Source organism: Peromyscus maniculatus, chromosome 4 (genome assembly GCF_049852395.1).
Source record: "Peromyscus maniculatus bairdii isolate BWxNUB_F1_BW_parent chromosome 4, HU_Pman_BW_mat_3.1, whole genome shotgun sequence".
Lineage (NCBI taxonomy): Eukaryota > Metazoa > Chordata > Mammalia > Rodentia > Cricetidae > Peromyscus > Peromyscus maniculatus.
This window is the reverse complement of record NC_134855.1, coordinates 97,413,000-97,432,830: the sequence shown is the minus strand read 5'-3', so window position 1 is coordinate 97,432,830 and position 19,831 is coordinate 97,413,000. Positions and strand designations below refer to the sequence as shown.

Here is a 19,831-nt window from a genome sequence, read left to right as displayed (position 1 = left end):
TCTGGAACTAAGGAAGAGAGGACCAGAGGAGGAGGGGATGAGGCTTGAGTCACAGAAGCTGTGTCTTTGAGTTTTATTAGGAAGGGTGTCCACTGTAGTGTAGGAGGGTAGACCAGGAAGTCTATACACTTAGGAAATGAAATTCTGGATCTGGCCCCTCTAGGGAGGTGCAAAGCCACTTGAGAAGAGCTGGGCTGAGGGAGAAGCCCATTGTCTCCTTCCCCTCCTGTAAACTAGTGTCATTCGCCTCTGGGAAACAGGCTTGTGTGGAGGCCAACTCCTGGTATTGGTAGGATACCCCCTTAGTGGATGGCGCCTGGTCCCGCAGGACCATGTGAACTGCCCGCCCAGCGGGGTTCCAGTCTCTTGCCGGCATGCATGGTGGGAATGCAGCCACAGGTCCACATCTATCTGACCAGCCGGCCCAAGTGGGGGGACAAGGGCCCAGCCTCATCTCTCAGCCAGGCTGGCCAGGATGCCAATGAGATTGTCCAGCCCCAGCAAATAGCCGTCCTCACGGTTGCCCTCCTCCCAGGGCCTCCGGTGATCCAGGATCTGGCCATCGGGGAGGGGCGTGGTCTTGCCAAAATCGATGAGCCAGACTCCGGCGCGGTGGCAATGGTCATGCACGAAGAGGAGTGAGCTGCCAATCACCTGCCGACCCCCAGGGCAGTCAGGCCACCTGCTTCTCCCAGAGAGCACCCCCTTCCCATTCTCTTTCATGAAGCACAAACCCCGCCCCCGAGCCCACCCACCTCTTACCTCGTGCCTTCTAAAGAAATCCGAGATCTCCAGGGTGTCCCGGATCTGCTGTAGGCGGTTCAGATACCTCCTCTGGAAGGAAGGGTTAGTGTGGAGAAATTAATTTCCCACCAAGGGACACTGAGAAGCACCATGCACTTCAGCTTGCCAAATTACTGTGCCGAGGAAGACACAAGCCGCCCCCACCCCCAAACGTGGCTCCCACAGGAGAGGGGGGGAAACAATTTTAGTACACTAAGGGAAGCGCGACCGCGGGGGTGGGGGGTCGGGGGATGGCATAGGTAAGGACGGCAAAGAGAATAACCGGGAGGCACCCTTGTAAACAGGTGCCCCCAAACCTCAGGGTTCTGGGGACCTGCACTCTCACCAGCACTTCAGCATCTCCTTGCATGAACTCCTCAAAGACACGAGTCACCTGCTCGCGGCTTCGTGTAGTTTTGAAGTCAGTGCTGCACGATCCGTCGGCTTTCTGAAGGAGGTGGGCAAGGAGTGTCAGGGACCCGGGCCCATCTGAGGGGAGAGAGGATCATGCAAAGGGCAGTGGTACCTCCCTGGGGCCTTAACCTCTGGGGACCAAGAGACGGCCACCAGAGGGCGTCTCCTGGTGGCAGGTGAGGCAGGAGGTCAGGAAAGGAAGGACACGCAAGCGCTGAAGTCCGGGCAGAAGCAAAGCTGTACGGAGCCAGGGAAGCCTGACCCACCTTGATGCCCTCGATGCGGAAGCCGAGCGTAGTGCTGGAGCTGATGCCTTCGCGCCACTGCATGTAGCGCGGTTTGGTGACCGCGCGCTGTGCATGCTCCTCCTCAGTAGGTGCCTCTGGGTCCACCGCCAGCATCTTCTTGTACATGTCCTTCCGCAGCTTGGGCCTCTCTCGGGCTTTGGTCAGCTCCTCCTCCAGGTAGGTTCTGTGAGGTGCAGGTAGGGGCCAGCGCAGGAAGCGTGCGTATAGGGACCCCCGTGTGAGCTTTTATCCCAGCTCCTTGGTTCCCCCTCCGATTCTGCCCGACCCAGAGAGGGGACACAAACCTGACACCCATCTTGCAGTCAAGCACGCAGGGCCCATCAAAGCCATCGAGCAGGTCCTGTAACTGCAAGTAGCTTTCACCATCCCGCTCCACCACACCATGGAAGGCGGGAACACACCCGCGCAGCACGTCAGCCATCAGCCGCACCAGGCAGTAGTGTTCTGGCTCTGAGCTACGCTTCAGAATCAGGCCGCTGGTGCCCGCAGCTTTGAAACTCCCTGCAGAAGGGCACGGGTTAGAACTGCCCAGCTCCTTCCTGTCACAACCACCTCACCCCCCTGCACCGATGCTCACCTGTGTGCCCTGCCAACTGCACCCAGGAGTAGCGCTTTTTGAAAGGACTTATGACCGGCAGATTGACCATGGTACGAATCTTCTGCCAGTGGCTTTTCTAAAAGTAACAAGTCCAGGTCAGCATCTCTGTATCAGGGAAGCCCTTCCCTGCTAGTGTAAAGAATTCACCCCGACTCCACCCCACGAGAAGCAGTTTGAGGTCTTTCATCCAAGCATTCACTACTCACCCACCTACCCAATGAAAATGTATTGTGAGCCAGTGTGGCAGGTACTGAGACAGGCAGAGAAAAGGTCATTCTAGCATCTCCAGTCGTCTGAAAGGAGCCCGAGATTTAGTATCAGAAGGCTCAGTGCCGAAACCAGCTCTGCCACAGAGTGGGCAGGTAACTGAATTGCTCTGTGAGGTTTTTGAACTTTGTGAATATCAGAATCACTTGGAGGCCACCCTTGGTGCTGAATCTGAGGTCTACCACAGGGACATCTTGAGTAAGCCAGGGATGGAACTACAAATCTGCATTTTTGTTTTGTTTTGTTTTTTGTTTTTCAAGACAGGGTTTCTCTGTGTAGCTTTGCGCCTTTCCTGGATCTCACTCTGTAGACCAGGCTGGCCTTGAACTCACAAAGATCCGCCAGGCTCTGCCTCCCAAGTGCTGGGATTAAAGGCCAAATCTGCATTCCTACCAAGGCCTCAGGAGGCCTGAGAAAAAGGCTTCTGTGTATTGTTTTGTTTTTCATCTGTGCAACGGGGAAACAATTACTCTTTCTGGACTGTTGAAATGAGTACAGCTTGAGTTTGACGCTCCTCATCAGATTCCTTGGCGTGGGGAGAATTGGGCCAAATTTAGGTACTGGATTTACTCACTTGGGACCTAATTTTCTCACTTAGGGAGGCAGACTAATCACAATCAACCCTTTACACAGGACCAGGGAAGGGAGGGTAGCCTGCCAGACTTATGAACAGGCTCCTTAAGACCCTCTAGCTACCCTTGTACTCCCATGTACTCCTTACTAGCTGACAAAGCCCAAGGCATCCTTGGTTGTGATCTGGATCGAGAAACCTAAGGCTTGAAGATGAGATGCAAAGCTGAAGGCCTGTCCTCTTAAATAAGCTGCAGGTTAATGGAGGTATCTGTGGGCGTTATCTCCGGCCTCAAGGCCATTACTCCGGCTTCCACTCAATTCTGACAACATCTCACACCCTGGACCATTCTACCTCCTCCCCCCAACTCAGCAGTCCTGCGTCTGCTCTTCGAAGGGCAGGGATTTGCTCGTGTGTGTCTTGTTTGAAGCCTTGTCCCACAGGTGCTTGTCTTGCAGAGGAATTACTAGAACCCAGGAACCAGCCTCCTTGCCAAAATGGAGTGCTAAGAAATGAGGAGGGAGCTTGCTGACCAGAAAGCCTTGCCTGTGAGGAAGAGGTGGGGTGGGAGTGAGCCGTCGCTTCCAGTCCTGGCTTCGTTCACTTTCTAGCTCAGCGAGTTCAAGCAGAGCCAGCATCTGTGTGGGCCTGTTTCCTCTGGGAGGATGTAGCGGCTGCCCTAACACGAGCCACCATTTACTGACTGCCTACTGCACACCAGGCACCTTCTCCTCCCTCCCACGGTCACCATTGCTCTCACTTTCCCAACATGGCACACTGGGGCGTGATCACATGTCCAATCCCCAGGGATCTGGGGGTGTAGCCAGAAGCAGCCCACTAGAAACATGACATCTTTCAAAACTCCTTTTATAAATCTTTAAATACATACAAGGTTTGCATTTTGCTGCATAATAAGTCCAAGTTTTATTATAAAACTCCCTTCCTCCCAAATCCTCAAGTAAAATTCCAGGAAGGTGATGTATGTAGCATGAGTATTTAGCAGAAGCATCCTAAAACTCTTCTCTCACATTCAGCTTGAGAATCATGATGATCATGATGCCCATACAGCATGAATATGAGCTGCTATCAGTCCCATTACACAAGGAAATGCAAGCTCAGAGAAGTTAGCATCCTCATGCCCTGATTCTGGACTCCCAAGCTCTCTGGTTTATGCTCTCTATCAGGCCAACTTCCTACCATGGTCCAATCATTCTAGCAGTTTTTATATTTTCCTTCTGGGGGTCCAATGGGATACCATATGACAGGCCATTTTTACAAGGTGAAACAATTTATAGTTATAGGGTGTTGTGAAGGTTTTGATCTCTGAGACAGACCTGAGGCCCCCCACTACTGTCTTCATTAAAGGATGGATTTAATGGTGAAAGGCTCGGGTGGTTTGAGAAGCCTAATAAAAGTTTTGGCGAAGCCAGGAGGTGGTGGTGCACGCCTTTAATCCCAGCACTCAGGAGGCAGAGGCAGGAAGATCTTTGGGTTCAAGGACAGCCTGGGCTACAGAGTGAATTCCAGAACAGCCAAGGCTACACAGAGAAACTCTGTCTCAAAAAGAAAAAGAAAAAAAAAAAGTGGTGTGGAAGAGTGGGGAGTGGGAAAGAGTGGATTTAATCAGGATACATCTAGTTCTGCAGTCATCCTGGTGGGAGGGCCAGCTGGGCTGTGTGAGGGAGGAAACTACGCCATCCTTCCTTTCGGAGTCTTGTGGTTTCAGTGAAGGGGTTTGAAGGTGGAAGAGAAGCCTGCTAGAAGTGGGATGATTGGACATGGTGACATATGTCTGTGATCCCAGTTACTTGGGAGGCTGAAAAAGGAAGATTGTGTGAACCCAGAAGTTTGAGGCCAGCCTGAGAAACATTTGAGATAGATCTTTAAAAAATGTATATACTACCACTGGGGTGATTGGTTAATGTATGGTAACAGTATCAACAAGTCTCTTGCCGCCTTGGTTTTGTGAGTCCCAGAGGGACAAACAGCAGCAGAGTAACAAAGAGCTTTCATGTCCAGATTTCAGCCGAGCCTCCCAGACGTTCCTGAGGTTTCTCATAACCAGCAGTAGCTCCCTTGCCAATAACAGATATGGTCAAACATGGAACCAGTTGATTCCAGTGCCGTGGAGGTCAACCCACTCCCATCTTCCCTCTCCTGCAGGAAACTTAATGCACTCACAAACAAGTGTATCCAGAAAGCCTGCTAGAGAATCATTCTTGGGGTGGTGGGTGGGTAAGGATTTTGGCTCATAAACAACTGCAGGGAAGATATGGTCCCGCCCTCCCTCCATGAAGAGGCCGCTTCCACCAGCCAACACACAGCTGCAGGCTACCTGGATATTTGGAGCAAAGGCCAAGAAGCTTGTGTCTAGGACTCCCTGATGATGACACAGGAGGACCCTCTGATAATTTCTCACCCCTACAGATGAGCAGAAAGCGCGTCTCCATAGGTAGGGACTTGCTGTGTCCAGTCTCAGATCCTCCCTTGTCTAGGCTGTTTGGAAGCCTTGGGGACGTCTGTTCTTCCCATCAACCCAGACAGCCTATTTCCTGCCAGACTGCATCCTTTACCCTGCCTTTAGCCTCCATCCTGTTCCCTGCTTCTATAACAGAGGTTCTCAACCTGTGGGTCTCAACCCCTAGTATGTGTGTGTGTGGGGGTGGGGGTGGGGGGGTGAACTAACCTTTCACAGGGGTCACCTAAGACCATCGGAAAACATAGATATTTACATTACAATTCATAGCAGTAGCAAGATTAGAGTTATGAAGTAGCAACGAAAATAATGTTATGGCTGCGGGTCACCACAACACGAGGAACTGTATTGAAGGATCGAAGCATTAGGAAGGTTGAGAACCGCCGATCCTGGCTGAAACTTCTGCCAGCCCAACCCCCTCCCTATGTTCCAGTTGTCCTACCAAACTAGCACTCCCTGTGGTGATGGTGGGGAGAGCAAGCAATTTAAATTTACCAAATGATTTGCACTAAGGTATAAGTGACCCACGACTTCACCTTCCCATGGGCACTTGCTTTTTAAAAAGGAAGTCTGTTAACCTAAATTCTGCTCTATAATTAGTGGAAAATGATGTGTGGGGGTTCTGAGTCCAGGAGGGGACAGCATCCAGGTCTCCTTACCTAGCCTGAGTTATTGAGAGAATAAAACCACAGAAGAACCAAACGCCCTTTCTTCTGCTTGGGTCACCCCCACAACTGTCCGAGGAGACAGCCAAGGCCTCAGAGCCACGGCACCTGCCCTTGGAGGAGGTCTCCAGCTTCTCCCTTGGCTCGCTCAGCTTTCCCGTTCCTGAATTTTCCTTCCATCAGAGGAAAGGCCGCTGCAGGGGCAAAGCTGCCCAGCCCTACAAGCCCTGCTCTGAGCAGGCGCTGGGAAGTAAAAGGGAAGGTCAGAGGGCCTGGCTGAGGAAGGCCGAGCCTCCTAGGGCCTCGGGGTGGGTGTGAGATGACGGCTAGGAGGCGGCCCTCGAGTGCAGCCACCGGATCTTTCCCCAGGTGCATCCTTAACGGTCAGTGGGACCCGCTCTGCCTGGGGAAGCCCTTACGGGCGGCCTGGGCGGGCATGCTGTGGGCCTGCTGCGAGGCAAAGTCCGCTCCCGGCCCTTCCACGCAGACGCAGGCAGCCTCTGTCAACAGCTCCAGGCTTATCTGCAGCTCGGGGCTGTTTGCCTTCGGGGAGGCCCCGCGGGCTGGGGGGTTGGGAAAGCCTGGAAGACACAGCCTGGGAGTTTGAAAGGGCCCTGAGAGGCCATCTGGACCTGCTCCTGGAGACTCCCCGAGACGCCAAGGCTCAGGGTGGGAGAGGACGACGGAGACTTGCAGGGGATGGCTAACTTCAGCTAGTAGTCCTCGATGTCCTGACTCCTGCCTGGGTTACCTACACTGCACCCAGATTTGGACTGCGGGTCCTCCTCCTCCGCGCAGCCTCTCCCGGAGCGGGACAGGGAAGCCGGTGTGCCTGCGTCCCAGCCCGGGTCCTCCGAGCTCACCGGTCGCGCCCTTCCCGGGGACCCGCCTCTCTGGTGTCAGAGATTTGAGCAGGGAGTGGCCGATCTACTGCTCAGGCTCTTGAGAGGTCCTCCCACTGCTCACAGGCCAAGGTCTTGGGGGAGCCTCGGCAGCATTCGCCCCAGTACCTAGCCTAGAGTCGCCCCAAGAACGACCACCTGCCCGAGGGCACGCTGCCCCAGGGCGAGGGGCGCAGCGGACTCGTGACTGAGCCCCCGCACCTACACCTGGCTACGGGGAGCGGGAGGAGGGACGGCAGCCTTGCTGTGAGCCCTCCCCCCCCCTTTCTCTCTTGTGTCACCCCCTCTCTGGGTATTGTAAGCCTCTGAGTCACAGCCGTACTTCGAGTCGTTATACAGCCCCCTCCCTCGGTCCAACCCCTGTGTGCAGCGATGCCGGGTTCCGAAGGCCCAGGCCACACCTCAGGCGTCTCAAGGCGTCTAGGCAACGCAGGTGCGCGTCTTACTCTCACTGGAGGTCGCCAGGACCCGGCCTTCCGGGCAGGGCTGGAGGGTACTGAAGCCGAGTGGGGCGTTCCCGGTCTCTCTTTCCACTCGAGAAACGCCTGCATGAAATTCATCTAGAGTAACGCTGCACAGTCCACGGGAAGTTAATGTAGGTATCTGGCCATGGTTAAAACAAGGGAGATTACTGAAGCAGCGGGGTGATCCCAAGTTCAAGGCCTGAACTGGCTACCTGCTGTGTTTCCATTCTAACTTGGCAATTTAGTAAGACTGTTTCAAAACAAAACAGGGCTGGGGATGTAGCTCAGTGGTGGAGTGTTTGCCCACGGCGTTTGAGACCCTGGGTTCAATCTCCAGTACAGGGGTGGGAAGTGAGGGATGGCCCCGCTGTCCAAGGAGGGCCACACCACGAATAATCACTTCACACTAGCCGGTGTTATCTGTGGGGCTAAATCGGCTCCGGAACATCCACACTACTAGAGGCAGAGACTAACCAGCTAATCATGTCTTCTGTCAGCCTCAGTTTCCCTTCCTCACCACCCTTAGGCCAGGGGGAGTAGGGGGGCGCACCAAGCGGATCTTGGTTCCGTTGGGTTCCAGAGCTTCCAGTCCCGCGCCCCTCCCTTCCCGCGTCCACGCCTCGTGCGCGCTCGGGGAGCAGACGGCAGCGGCTCCGGAGCAGAGCCAGGAGCTCCGCTCCACTCCCACTCAGGAGAGGGAAACCGTGGCAACGGCGGGGGTGGGGCCGCGGCACCGAGAGGGGGAGGAGAAAGAGGCAAGAGCTCACGCACCCCTTTCTCTCCCCGGGCTCCCGGGGCAAGGCTACCCCGCTCTGATCTCTCCAGCCCGACCTGACAGTTACCCAGGTATGCCCGCTGGTTCCCTCCCGGTGGGTCGCGCACTCCTCACCCTCCTTTAGACGCCCAAGCGCTCAGCCACAATCTTCTGCCTAGCCCCGGAAAACGAACCAAGGCGAGAGGTCGTCCCGGGGTCCCTCTCCGCCCCCCTAGGTATCTCCCGATCAGTGAGGCTTGGACTCCCTGCGGGGGACGCGAGCCGGTCCCAGCAGAGCCGGGAGCCGAGTCCCCGGCGCGCAGCCCCCGCTGGCCCCGCCCCCGCGGCCCGTACCTGCCCCACGTCCTCGCTAGCTTCCAGCTGCACGTTGCCGCGGCTCCGGCTCTCGCTGTCGCTCAGTAGATCGTCCTCCGAGTCCTCGAGCAACGACGAGGAGCCGGTGGAGGAGAGGGACGAGGTGGAGAGGCGGCGTGGCTGCTGCAGGTGCGAGCCAGCGGCCGGGAGACAGTCCCCCTCCGGCTCTGGCGGCCCCGGGCTGGCCGGGGCCACGTCCTCCTCGGTTGTCACGGTGAGCTGCGGGATCACTGGGGCAGGGGCAGCCCGCGGGAGCCCGTTGGGCACTTGTCCCCCACGCCGTTTGGCCCCGCGGGCCCGGGGATCCCCTGCCGCTGCTGCGGCGGCGACCGCGGCGCAGCGCGCCTCGAAGAGCAGGCGCAGCTCCCCGACGCTCCGGCGCGGGGCCCGCTCCAGCCCAGGGCTGCAGGGTCCCGCGCCCCGTGGCCGCGCCATGCCCGTCGGGCGCCCGGGCAGGGTCATCTCCCAACAGCGGAGCAGCAGCCGAGCCCACCAGCCCGCGGCGCGGCGGGGACTGGAGACGCTCAGCGCCCGGGGCTTGGGACTGCCCCGGGGCGGAGCCTCGGCAACGCCCGCCCGGCCCCGCCCCGGCCGCGCCCCCCGCCCACTCCTTTCACTTTCTGAGAAAGCGCGGGCCTCCCGCGGCCCTCGCCGCCGCAGAAGGCCTGCGGTTCCCCCAGAGTCGCAGCGAAGGCTCGGGTCCCCACCATCTCTCTCGACCTGCCCTCGAGGAGGTGGGAGGGAATGCTCCGACTCTGAGCCCTATTCCCTCTCCGGTTTTTGAAGGATTCCTTCAATGCGATCCTAGGGTCTTGACCTGCACAGGAAGGAGCTGCGCCTGCTCCTTCACACGCTTCCTCGTACTCTTTTCCTTGTTTCAATCTTCCTGGTCAAAGGCTTCTGAGTGTCTGGGGCTTTTCTCTGGCCTAGGCCCCTTAATCCAGAGTTCAAGGCCATCAGCCATCCAAGGAAGCCACACCCCAAGGCATGCGCCCAACTGGAGATTCTGTGCCCAGGGTCGAGCTGAGACTGTTCCCTGCCCCCATCCCTCGAAGCTCCCCACTTCCCGGCGGGCAGAGAACAAGGTCAAGAGGCGGAGCCTGGCTCTCTCCAAGTATCCCAGCTACGTCTGGCCTGCATTCCCCCCCCCCCACCGCCCTCTCCAGCCCCCCACTAGCTGGAGGTGCTAAGTTTCTCTCCCCCCCCCTTCCTTTGGAGCTTTGTGGCTTCGGAAGAGTCCTTTCGCTTCTCTGAACTGAACTGCTGATTCTCCTTCTCAGAGGAGCTGTCAACTTTATAGGATTGCTGTGAGAGGAAAATTTAGAGATGGGTGTTGGATGCTTAGCTCAATGGTAGAGCATTGCCTAGCATGTGGCAAATGCTGGATTCTATGCAACACGAAAGAAAGTGCGATGCTCTAATGTTGTAGTGGATTGCCAGTCTCTCAGGCCCACCATTTCTTAGATGGAAATGTAGGCACCCTTTTCATCCCTATTTGTAAACAGACGACAACTTTACCTGCCTAGAGTTGGGGCCATGCAACTGGGGAGAGAGAAGGGACAGAGAAGTTCAGACATGGCAAAGTCCTTGTCATCTCTGGATAGGTTTGTGGATTTCGCATGCTGGTGTTCTGCGGAGCTGCAAGGCTACTGTGAGCAGAAGCCAGAATTTTCTGCCTTCCCCTAAATGCCAGAAGATTGAGGGTACCCTCATTGGACACTTAGAGCCTGGGATTGCTGGTGCATCTCCAGGAGAAATGCCTCCAAGGCTGACAAAGGCACAAGAGTATGTATGTGCCTTCCCTTTTCTCTCGTCAGCCAGAATTTAAAATGGGCAAGGGAAAGGGGAAATTAGTGTTCAGAGGGAGCATGAGAACCTTTGGCAAAGAAAAAAGGATCCCAGGGGACTGCCAAAGGAAGAACAAGAGGGCAAGAGGGTGTGTGTGTGTGTGTGTGTGTGTGTGTGTGTGTGTGTGTGTGTAGGGAATGAAAGCACAAGAGAAAAGTTTGAGTCCTTGCCCCTTCCATGGAGGATATGAACACCTTCTCTGGGGGCAGGTAGAGGGTCAGGATGTTTGAGCTGTAAAACCTAGAGCTATGCCAGCTTGTAGCAGGGAATTCAGAGGTGCGGTCCTCAGAGGGTAGACTGGGACCTGACAGAGAAGAGGGAGGAGCGAACATGCTGGGGACCTGGTGCCAGGTCCTATGTGAGCAATGCAGGGCATATGAGTAGGCTGAGAGAAAACCCAGAACAATTCTTTTTCTTCTTATGTCATATACTCACCCAAGTCTTAGGTCCATCATAGCAGGAGCCAAGCAATTGCCCTTTGTTGTATGTTGAATGCCTGCAACAATTATTCGGACTCCTTAGGCTTAAGTAGGAGGATTAGGCGTTCAAGCCATCTACAGCTATAAATAAGGTGGCCAGCCTGGGCTACATGATACCATTTTTTTCCCCCACAATAACAACATAAATTGTTCTTTGCCATGCCTGTCTAGGTGTATTTTGTTGCATGGGTGGGTACAATAGGGAATGGATGAACTGAGGCGTAGGAGCCCACAGGCAGAGTGCTGTTTAGGGCGCTTGCTCAAACACACAGCCGGGGAGTCCTAACTAGGTCCCTGATTTCTCTTCCTGGGGGTCACGTTAAGTTTCTCCCTCCCTGCCTTCCTGCTTCCCCTTCCCTGCATTTCTTGATATAAAGTCACACCCTGTAGTCCAGGCTGTACTGGAACTCACTGTGTGGACCAGGCTGGTCTCAAACGCACTGAGATCTGCCTGCCTCTGCCTCCTGAGTGTTGGAATTAAAGTCGTGTACCACCACCTCCAATCTTGACTCAACCTTCTGAGGGCTGAGATCACGGCTGTGTACCACAACACCCAGCTTTCATCCTGTTTTCTTGAGACATCTCAGTGTGTGGGGGGTACTACATCCTAAGATGCAGGAGTCCTGTCTCTGTGCCTGGCCCTCTGGACTCATGTGTGAGGGCAGACTTTCCTGGAGAGCGACAACCATGGGATACAAAATACGGGAAAGGGGAACCTGGAAATGGGATGAGCAAGGTGAGGGATGGGTGTGCGTGTGGGATGTCTAATTTCTCTCTAGCCTCCTCCACTCCAGGTGCTGAAGCAAAATTAACTGCTCATTACCTCCCATCTCTATCAGCTCAGGTGCAATTTCTCAAGCTTCTTTAAATGAAACACACACACTATATATATATATATTGGTGTGATGGCCTTTAATCCCAGCACTTGGGAGGCAGAGGCAGGTGGATCTCTGTGAGTTCGAGGCCAGCCTGGGCTACCAAGTGAGTTCCAGGAAAGGCACAAAGCTACACAGAGAAACCCTGTCTCGAAAAACCAAAAAAAAAAAAAAATTATATATATATATATAATTATACACACACACATATATAATTTTATGTATTTGGGTGTTTCACCTGCATGCCTATCTGTGTGCCACATGAGTACCCAGTGTTCACAGAGGCCAGAGGAAGGTGTCAGTTCCCCTGGGACTGGACTGTAACTCCAGAGTTACGGACAGTTGTGAACTACCATGTGGGTGCTGGGAATCAAACCCAGGTCCTCTGGATAAGGACTTCCACTGCTGAGCCATCTCTCCAGCTCCTCCAGTTCTTTAAGACAAGCAAGGAAAGAAAAGGGGGCAAGAAATCATGCACTCTTGAGTGAGGGACCCATTACTCTGAGACTCCAGGTCCTCTTCACCAGAGCCAGCTCAGTGATGGGGAGCGGGGCGTTGGGATGTCGCTTTCCTCTGGACCAGGTAGGATGAATACAAAATCTCATTCTGGTAGCACATGCTCCAGGGGGCATGGGCCTTCCAAGGGATGCTCTGAATGTAAGACTCCGGCGTTTTGTGGGAATGCCTTGACTCACTCACAGAGCAAACACCTGTTGAGTAGCTGCAGCGAACCAGAAATGGTGCTCGATGCAAAGGACATCGGAACAAATGGCCCCGTTCCTGGGAATGGTCACTATTTCACATTTCCCGGGAAGAAAACCACAAAGGAGCCAACCAGAAAACTGGCCGTAGGATGCTGCCGAGCTTCCTTTACTGTCCCCAGTGGATTGTCAGTGGAGCCTCGAGAATCTTGGCCTCTCGGTTTCTTCATCTATTTCCAACATTCTCAAGTGGCCACTCTGATGTTTGGCTCTGCCCAGAGCATTCTGGAGAGAGGACTGGTGGGAACCAGGACCCAATCTCAATTTTCGGGTGGGGAAGAGCAAGTCTCCTTCTGGAAAAGGAAATGTGCAAAGTGGACAGTCCCAACCTCTGACAGGTCTTGGTGCTGGGTTTCATCTCTTCTCCAGCTTCTTCTTCCCAGTAGCTTAGTCTTTGTGACAATATTCTGGAATATTCCGTCATAATAATAGCAGGGCCCGGGAATTAGCAGTTGGCTAGCCCTCCATAATGTCACCCTTGTCTAAATGAACCCAAGTGTCACTATGTATGTGCCGTTACAACAGTGTCTCCTCCAGACACATTTCAGAAGCAAGGTTTGCAGTTCCTTCAGGAGCCTGTGTTCATTAAGTCTACACCTTCTCTTGAGGACAGGGAGCTGCAGGGCCTCTTCTAGTGGCCAGCTACTTGGAGGTGATGACCTCTGGGAGGGCCTGAGGACAGGGAGAAACTGAGGCTGACTGCTTAAAGCCCCACGCACACTAGGGATGTGCTGGGTAAGTGCTCATCAGGAACTTCCCTGCCTTTCCCAGTCGAAGGGGTAGGAGATACAGCTCTCAACTAAAACACGGAACCTGCAGATGTGACCTCCTCTCAGGGGACCTGGTCCACAGAGCATCAGAATAGGGCTGGAAGCTGGAACCACAGGAAGCTGCCATTGGCTCACTGCATGTGAGTTTGGGTCACTGAGTCACCTGGCACCATGACCCAGGAGCAAGTCTGAGTGTCAAATACCTCGCTCCGTTAATATCCTGGGGAGCCTCCAGCTGCGGGATGGGGGGGGGGAGGGGGAGGGGGAGGGCGGGATTCGCGCACGTGCAAGCACTCACAGGTGCAGGCCACGCCCATCCCAATTGCTGCTCACCCTCCTGCTAGGGCTGCCAAGACCCGGGACCCATCAGATCCAGTGCGACACACCCTCTTAGCCAGCCGGCCGGCTCCACCTTTCGCAGCCCGTTTCTAGAACCCAAGCTACGGTCCTCCTGGAAGGATGTCAGCTTGATCCCTTCCCCTCCTTCCTCCTTCGTTTATCTGTGGTCCAGTAAGCGCTCCTTGAGGCTGGGCTCCCTGGTTGGGGTTAGCTCCCAATTCCATGGGTAAGTGCTGCGCTAGGGGGAGCTGGAAGGACACCCACGGCAGAGGCGAGTCCCAGGAAGGCTTCCGCGGAGGTGACTTTTTCAGCTAGGGAGTTCCCCAGGGTAAGTCGGTGGAGATAAACTTGCACTTCTGGACCTGGCTTCGATGTAGTTATGGGGAGGATTGGAAATTTGCTGGGATTCTTTATATTTTTCTGGCTTGAGTTTCAATACTCTTGAGGGGTGTGGGGGCAGGGGGTGAGTCTTTAGTGGAAGTGTATGTTGAAAGGCCGGAGAATGACATGGGAAGGAGTGAGGCCCCTGGAAGATTCCCCACGCGAGATGAGACTATGTAGTTGAAGATGACCTTGATTTTTTTTTTTTTTAAATCCATCCAGCCTCCACCTGTTAGGATTGAACCTAGAGCCTTGTTGAATGCCAGACGAACACTGCCAACTTAGCTACCACTATTTTGGTGGTTGTTCTGAGATTAAAGACATGGGCCACCATGCCCAGCACATTATCCATCTAAAGAAGGGGTTCTGTGTCACAGAAATGGGTTATCCCTAGGGATTAAGCGGTGGTGCTGGGTGATGGGCCCTGAACCAGTGGCTGCCTCTGGTCCTCGGCTATCTTGGGTACACAGCAGGCTGGAGTACCGAGTTGTGCCTGCACTCCAGCGGCCGGGTGCCACCCCAGGCCATCCACCGGTCGCTGGGGAAGGCCTAGGCAGCCTTACAGCTGCAGGGGACCCTCTTACAAACGCTGCCCCTTGTAGTTCCTCAAAGGAACCCAGTGCCAGCCTTCAATCTCTGAAAACACACTAAACAAGTAAATAAGCTTGAACTGAGTTTAATGGCTTCCTGGCTCCTTAGAGCAGCGAGGCCATTCAAAGAACAGTCTCCTCTCCTGGGAGAAGCTTACACACTTCTCTCCACCTGTACTGGAGGTTGTCTTCTTCAGTCAGGCAGCAAGTGGCTACCACACAGCAACCAGATACTGAAGACTAAGTGGCTTGTCTACTCATTGTCCGGACCCAACAGTCAAGCAGTGAGTGGTAACATCTGGTAACTTGTGGGTCCCATCTTAGCAACACCAGGCAGCCTGGCGCCCGGCTTCTACCACCTCTGTTGAGGGTGAGTGTAGTAGGTCTTTGCTGCTTACACAGTGGTAAGGAAATAAATACGACACCGCCTCAGCACCACGGGGAGCTCTCAGATCTCACCATGTAGGGCAAGATTGCTGCAAATCAGCTATACTCAGTCCCTGGCCTCCTGCTCCACACACTAGGCCAAGGAACTGTGCCTAGGCCATGAGAAAGCTGTTAGGACCAGGTTCTGGCCGGGGCTGGGCAGCACATTAGGTATCTGCGTGCTCAGTTGAATCATGCTGGAACTCATACTGGGCCAGGAAACCACCATTATGAGGATGCTGCTTCAGAGTTGAGGACAGCTGGGCAGTGGTGGTGCACACCTTGAATCCCAGCACTTGGGAGGCAGAGGCAGGCGGATCTCTGAGTTCCAGGCTAGCCTGGTCTACATAGCGAGTTGCAGGACCGTCAGGGCTGCACAGAGAAACCCTGTCTCAAATACCAAACCTAAAACCAAAACCAAACAAAGAGTTGAGGACAGCTACTGTCATTCTGGGGGTGCAGAACCTCAAGTGCAGGGGGACAAAGGAGTTGAGACTTTCAAACGGGGCTTTACGGGTGCCACTTGGGATGCAAGCTGTGTACTAAATCTGACCCCTTGTTAAAATGCCATCAAGTTTATTTACAAATATCTTTACAGTTTGAGTGACAAGTCAGGACTTCACAGAAAAATAACAAAAACAGACTTTCTCTGCCCGTCAGAAATCAGACACCAGATCTACAGACAGCATGATCTAGGTATCTGGATACTGAGGGTCACTTCCCAGAATGAAAAAGATGGAGACCACGGCCTTGGGTGCTCCACCTTTCAGCACTGCAGAGAAGCTGGGGTGGTAGACAAGCTGCTGAGGCTGTTACCAGCACAAGAAAAACTGACCCACCAGGAAGCCCTGTTGGTGGGCCAAGGCTAAGGTCTCAGGACTGGCTGAGATCTTGTCTCAAAGCTCCCACCTCAGCTGAGACTTCAGGCAGATGCTGAATGTTGACTGGACTGGCCAGACAGGCGGTCAGGCGCCAGGCTACCTTTCAGTCTTCTTTGGTGGGCTTTTCTCCCTGCCCCGTGCTTTGGTCTCAGCATGTCAGCAGCTGCAGGTGGGGCGTGGCCAAGGGGCTACAGTGTATGGTGGTTTTAATAAAAATTTTATTACACAGCCATAATGTCATTGACACTTGTCCAAATCCAAATGATACTAGATACAGATCTACACGTGGGTCAGGATGACTCCACAGATTATATGGATTCTATGATTTTATGTCCTTTAAACAAGAAGAAAAAAGTCCAAGTCTGACATGATAGGAGAGGTCCCAGCAGCTCCAGGACTCTGCTCGAGTGCAGGTGTTCAACAGTCTGTGACTCCACATTTACACAACAGTCTACAAAGAGCTTCAGTCGATGGACTCTTCAAGTATGTATGATTGCAAGGAGTCCATCACCGGTCCTCTGCCCCACAGTGCCACAGCTGCAGGGCTGGGGCAGGGCCCACTTCCAGATCTACAGTCACAATACTTCTTCAAAACCAGCTGTCGCTGCTCTTTAAAAAAGTAAAAATGTAAACTAAGATAAAGCAACACCAAGGCTTTACAGAACCACCAGAACTATTAAGTCCATTTTTGTTTAAATACTACTTAATTCCATGATTTCCCATCATCCCTTCCTTATACAGGAGTCAGTGAAGTACAGAGCCTCATCGTCGTGTGGAATCAGCAGCTCTCAGCTGTTCCTTTAGCCTAGTGCTTGGAGGATATCATCAGCTGTACTTTGTTCTGAAAAGATTTGTTAAATGCCACTTTTATTTACAGTTGGAGCTTTACACCTGAGAATGATTATCAAGCAGTCAGCTTATCTCTTTTCAAACATTTCATAACGACATACACACCTCTTTGCTGGCTTCACCCTAGCTGCACAACAATATATATATATGCTCACCATACATATATATGCACACACAGACACACACGGGCACGCACGCACTCATGCACGCACCACTGCACATGCTGGTAACATCTGAAACCTACATCTTTTTGTGTTTGCTCTCCACATTCATGTTGAATTAATTCTTTAAAAAACAAAATAAAATGTTATTCTTGCCAAACATCAAACAGAGTCAACTAGGAAGACAGGTAGGCACACTGGGAGGGGACAAGAAGCGCTACGTTCAGTCAAGAAGCTCTAGGCTGTACCTGTGCAATGAGCAAGACTCTGGCTAGCCTCCCTGGGACCTGCCACGAGCTTCCTGCCCACCTGCCAGGGCACAGCCTGTGGGGCAAGGGGGCTAGAAGGGTTTCCTGTGGGGAGGGCAGTGCTGGGAAAAGGGAGGAAGTCACACAGCTACAGCAGTCAGGCCTGTTTAGTAAGAAGAATCACATTTAATCAGTTTCTTTCTTGCAGTTTCAGATGCTCAAGTACAGCTCAAAAAAAAAAAAAATCTGAAACAGCTATAGACCCATGACAGACTGATACAAAGAGTACTGCATTTTAAAAAATGATAAAAAAATCCACACACATACACATACACACACCCACACACACACTCTCTCAATTAGACCCCCTCCCTCCCCATAAATGTACACTTTTTGGAAACTAAACTTTTTGAAAATCCCTCTTCCATGGACCCAGGAAGAAGGGAAGGATGACGAGAGGAAAGAGTTCGGCAGACACCAGTTCCCGCTCTCTGCAAGGGTTAGGGGCCATGGTCAAGGTCGGGCCCAAGGCAGTCTGGAGGACACTGAAGTGCTGCCACTGTTGCCACCAGGGTCCGGCAAGAACCCCAGCTCCCCGGAATACTGAATGTGCAGAGTGGCCAAACTGCTAGTTCAAAACCAAAAGTGGGTGGGGAGGGCAAACACAAACCTAAAGACATGGGACAGATCCACCTTGGGTGGGACCTGGGGGCTGGCGGGAGATGGTGCAGACAAGGGAGGTCTATACAGCAAATGGTTTATATTACAATGACTGGCAGTTTAGAGTCTCTTCCCAGTTCCACTGCTGCTCCAGCCCAAAGAGGGCAAATCAGAGGAGAAGAGGAAAGCTGGACTCTGACGGGCATGCAGGGTTGGAGGCAGCAGGCTGGGAGTGCTCAAATAAGCCCCCGTCGTTTCTTGTAGTCTTCTAAGTTCAGAGACCTCCTTGGAGCTCCGTCCTTGGCTGGTGGGGCCTTGGAGGTGATGGCCAAAGCTTTGGACTCTGGGAAAGAATAAATTGGTCAACTTAGGATTGGTACAGCCTTCTGATCTTGGCTTCCCTTCTCAGGGAGCCTTGCTGACTGGAGTCTGCTCTCAAGAAGGACCCACGCCCTATCTGACCTTGGCTCTATGGATCCCGAGAGGCAGGTACCTCCTTTTCTTCCCTATAGTCAAGACTCAAAGCTGAGAGACCCACAAATCTATCTGGTGCCCCTTCTAAGTCCCAACACACACACACACACACACACACACACACACACACCTGAGCTTGGAACCTGTAAGTCAATCTTCACATCAAAATCATGGACTTTGAACAAGTCTTCTGAGAGGTCACTGGCTGACTTAGAATTCAAATCTTTATCCTTTCCCTGACCCTGCAATGAGAAAAGGAAACAAATTATAAAACACAAGTGCAAACAGAGAGGCTGGTGGGCTGGCAAAATGGTTAAGAGCACTTTCAGAGGACCTGAATTCAGTTCCCAGCACCCACATGAAAGTTCATAACCATGGGTAACTCCAGTTCCAGGGGACCAGGTGCCTTCTTCTGACCTCTGTGGACACCAGGCACATAAATGCAAGTAAAACATTCATACAACATAAGATAAATAATATACAAATAGATTTAAAGAAACAGCAGTCATGGATGGTCAAAGCTCTCACTCAAAATCACATGCTTTTTATAATAAGCCCGCCCATCTTTTTTAATGTACACGTGTGTAACACACATGTGGACGACGACCTTGTATGTGATCCTCAGAAATGCTACATATCTCCTTTCAGACAGCATCTCCCATTGGCCTTGATCTCATCAATTAGGCTAGGCTGGCACCCAGCAAGTCCAGGAACCTCTTTTGCCTCCTCAACACTGTGATTACAGATGTAAACCACTATCCTAAGCATTTTTACATAGGTTCTGGAGATCAAACTCCAATCTTCATGCTTTTGAGGGAAGAATTTACCAACTGAGCCATCTCATTAGCCTCCCGCCGCTTTGACACTTCTTTCTGTAATTGACATATATATAAAGTCACACACACACACATTTACTTTTTGTGTGGTACTGATGAGTGGAACCCAGTGCCTTGAGCCGGCCAGGCACATTCTCTCCAACTCAGCTGTCTTTCTAGCTCTAACGCCCCTTTCAGATTGTTTCTCAGGGAAACCAGGAGGGGCCATGAACAGTCTTCCCTTTTCGAGTCTTTCTAGGCTGCAATGTGGAAAGGAGAAGGAAGACTTGTCTGTGGTATACGAATGGAAAAGGTGGGTTTGAGACAGTAGGCCCCTTCGGACCAACATTCAAGGCAGTCACGGGTTAGTCAGGGCAACGTGGGAAACTGAAAACTACTCGCTTCAATTTTGACGCATCAGCCTTCACTGTCGCCGCCCCGCCCAGGGAAACATAATGGCATAAGCCACCCGTCCCCATGGGGCTCGCACTAGGCAAGCACTGCACTGACTGACCACGCCCCCAGCTCCTGTTCATTTCCGGTTTCTCTGAAACAGTCTCATGACCTCAGCCGGCCTTCAAACTCTAGAACTCCTGGTCCCGTTTCTTCTCCTCCTGAGTACTCCAATCACAGGCATGTGCCACCACAGCTGTAATCCCAGCACTCAGAGGATGCAGAGGCAGAAGGGTCTCTGCAA

General features: G+C 53.1%; 2 protein-coding genes and 2 long non-coding RNA genes across 4 annotated transcripts in view; 2 read left to right on the top strand and 2 right to left on the bottom strand.

Annotated features, from left to right (window-relative positions):
- Window positions 1-58: 58 nt before the first annotated feature.
- On the bottom strand, window positions 59-9,110 carry Itpka (inositol-trisphosphate 3-kinase A). Its single transcript, XM_006991251.4, has 7 exons — window positions 8,557-9,110; window positions 2,083-2,179; window positions 1,790-2,006; window positions 1,464-1,668; window positions 1,130-1,231; window positions 763-834; window positions 59-654 (listed from the first exon to the last, which is right to left on the bottom strand). The coding sequence occupies exons 1-7, from the start codon at window positions 9,037-9,039 to the stop codon at window positions 451-453; spliced, it is 1,380 nt and encodes a 459-aa protein (XP_006991313.3). The 5' UTR covers window positions 9,040-9,110; the 3' UTR covers window positions 59-450.
- LOC143272975 (uncharacterized) lies at window positions 8,653-9,984 on the top strand. Its single transcript, XR_013050678.1, has 2 exons — window positions 8,653-8,791; window positions 9,508-9,984. It is a non-coding gene; the product is annotated as an uncharacterized LOC143272975 (long non-coding RNA).
- Window positions 9,985-12,412: 2,428 nt separating this feature from the next.
- On the top strand, window positions 12,413-15,780 carry LOC143272974 (uncharacterized). The gene is made up of 3 exons (XR_013050677.1): window positions 12,413-13,450; window positions 13,655-14,990; window positions 15,645-15,780. It is a non-coding gene; the product is annotated as an uncharacterized LOC143272974 (long non-coding RNA).
- The window catches only part of Rtf1 (RTF1 homolog, Paf1/RNA polymerase II complex component), a 60,541-nt gene continuing 56,312 nt past the window's right edge, over window positions 15,603-19,831 (bottom strand). Inside the window, exons 17-18 of the mRNA XM_006991252.3 lie at window positions 18,450-18,561; window positions 15,603-18,188 (exon numbers count right to left, since the gene is read on the bottom strand). Coding sequence (XP_006991314.1) covers window positions 18,082-18,188; window positions 18,450-18,561 — 219 coding nt within the window. The 3' untranslated portion in view covers window positions 15,603-18,081. The remainder of the gene's footprint in view (window positions 18,189-18,449; window positions 18,562-19,831) is intronic.

Coding starts and splice junctions, on each gene's coding strand:
- Itpka (XM_006991251.4), bottom strand. CDS start 9,039: ATGACCCTGCCCGGGCGCCCGACGGGCATGGCGCGGCCACGGGGCGCG. Junction 1,232..1,463: donor TCCGCATCGAGGGCATCAAG/GTGGGTCAGGCT, acceptor CACCTCCTTCAG/AAAGCCGACGGATCGTGCAG. Junction 835..1,129: donor AAGGAGATGCTGAAGTGCTG/GTGAGAGTGCAG, acceptor CCTTCCTTCCAG/AGGAGGTATCTGAACCGCCT.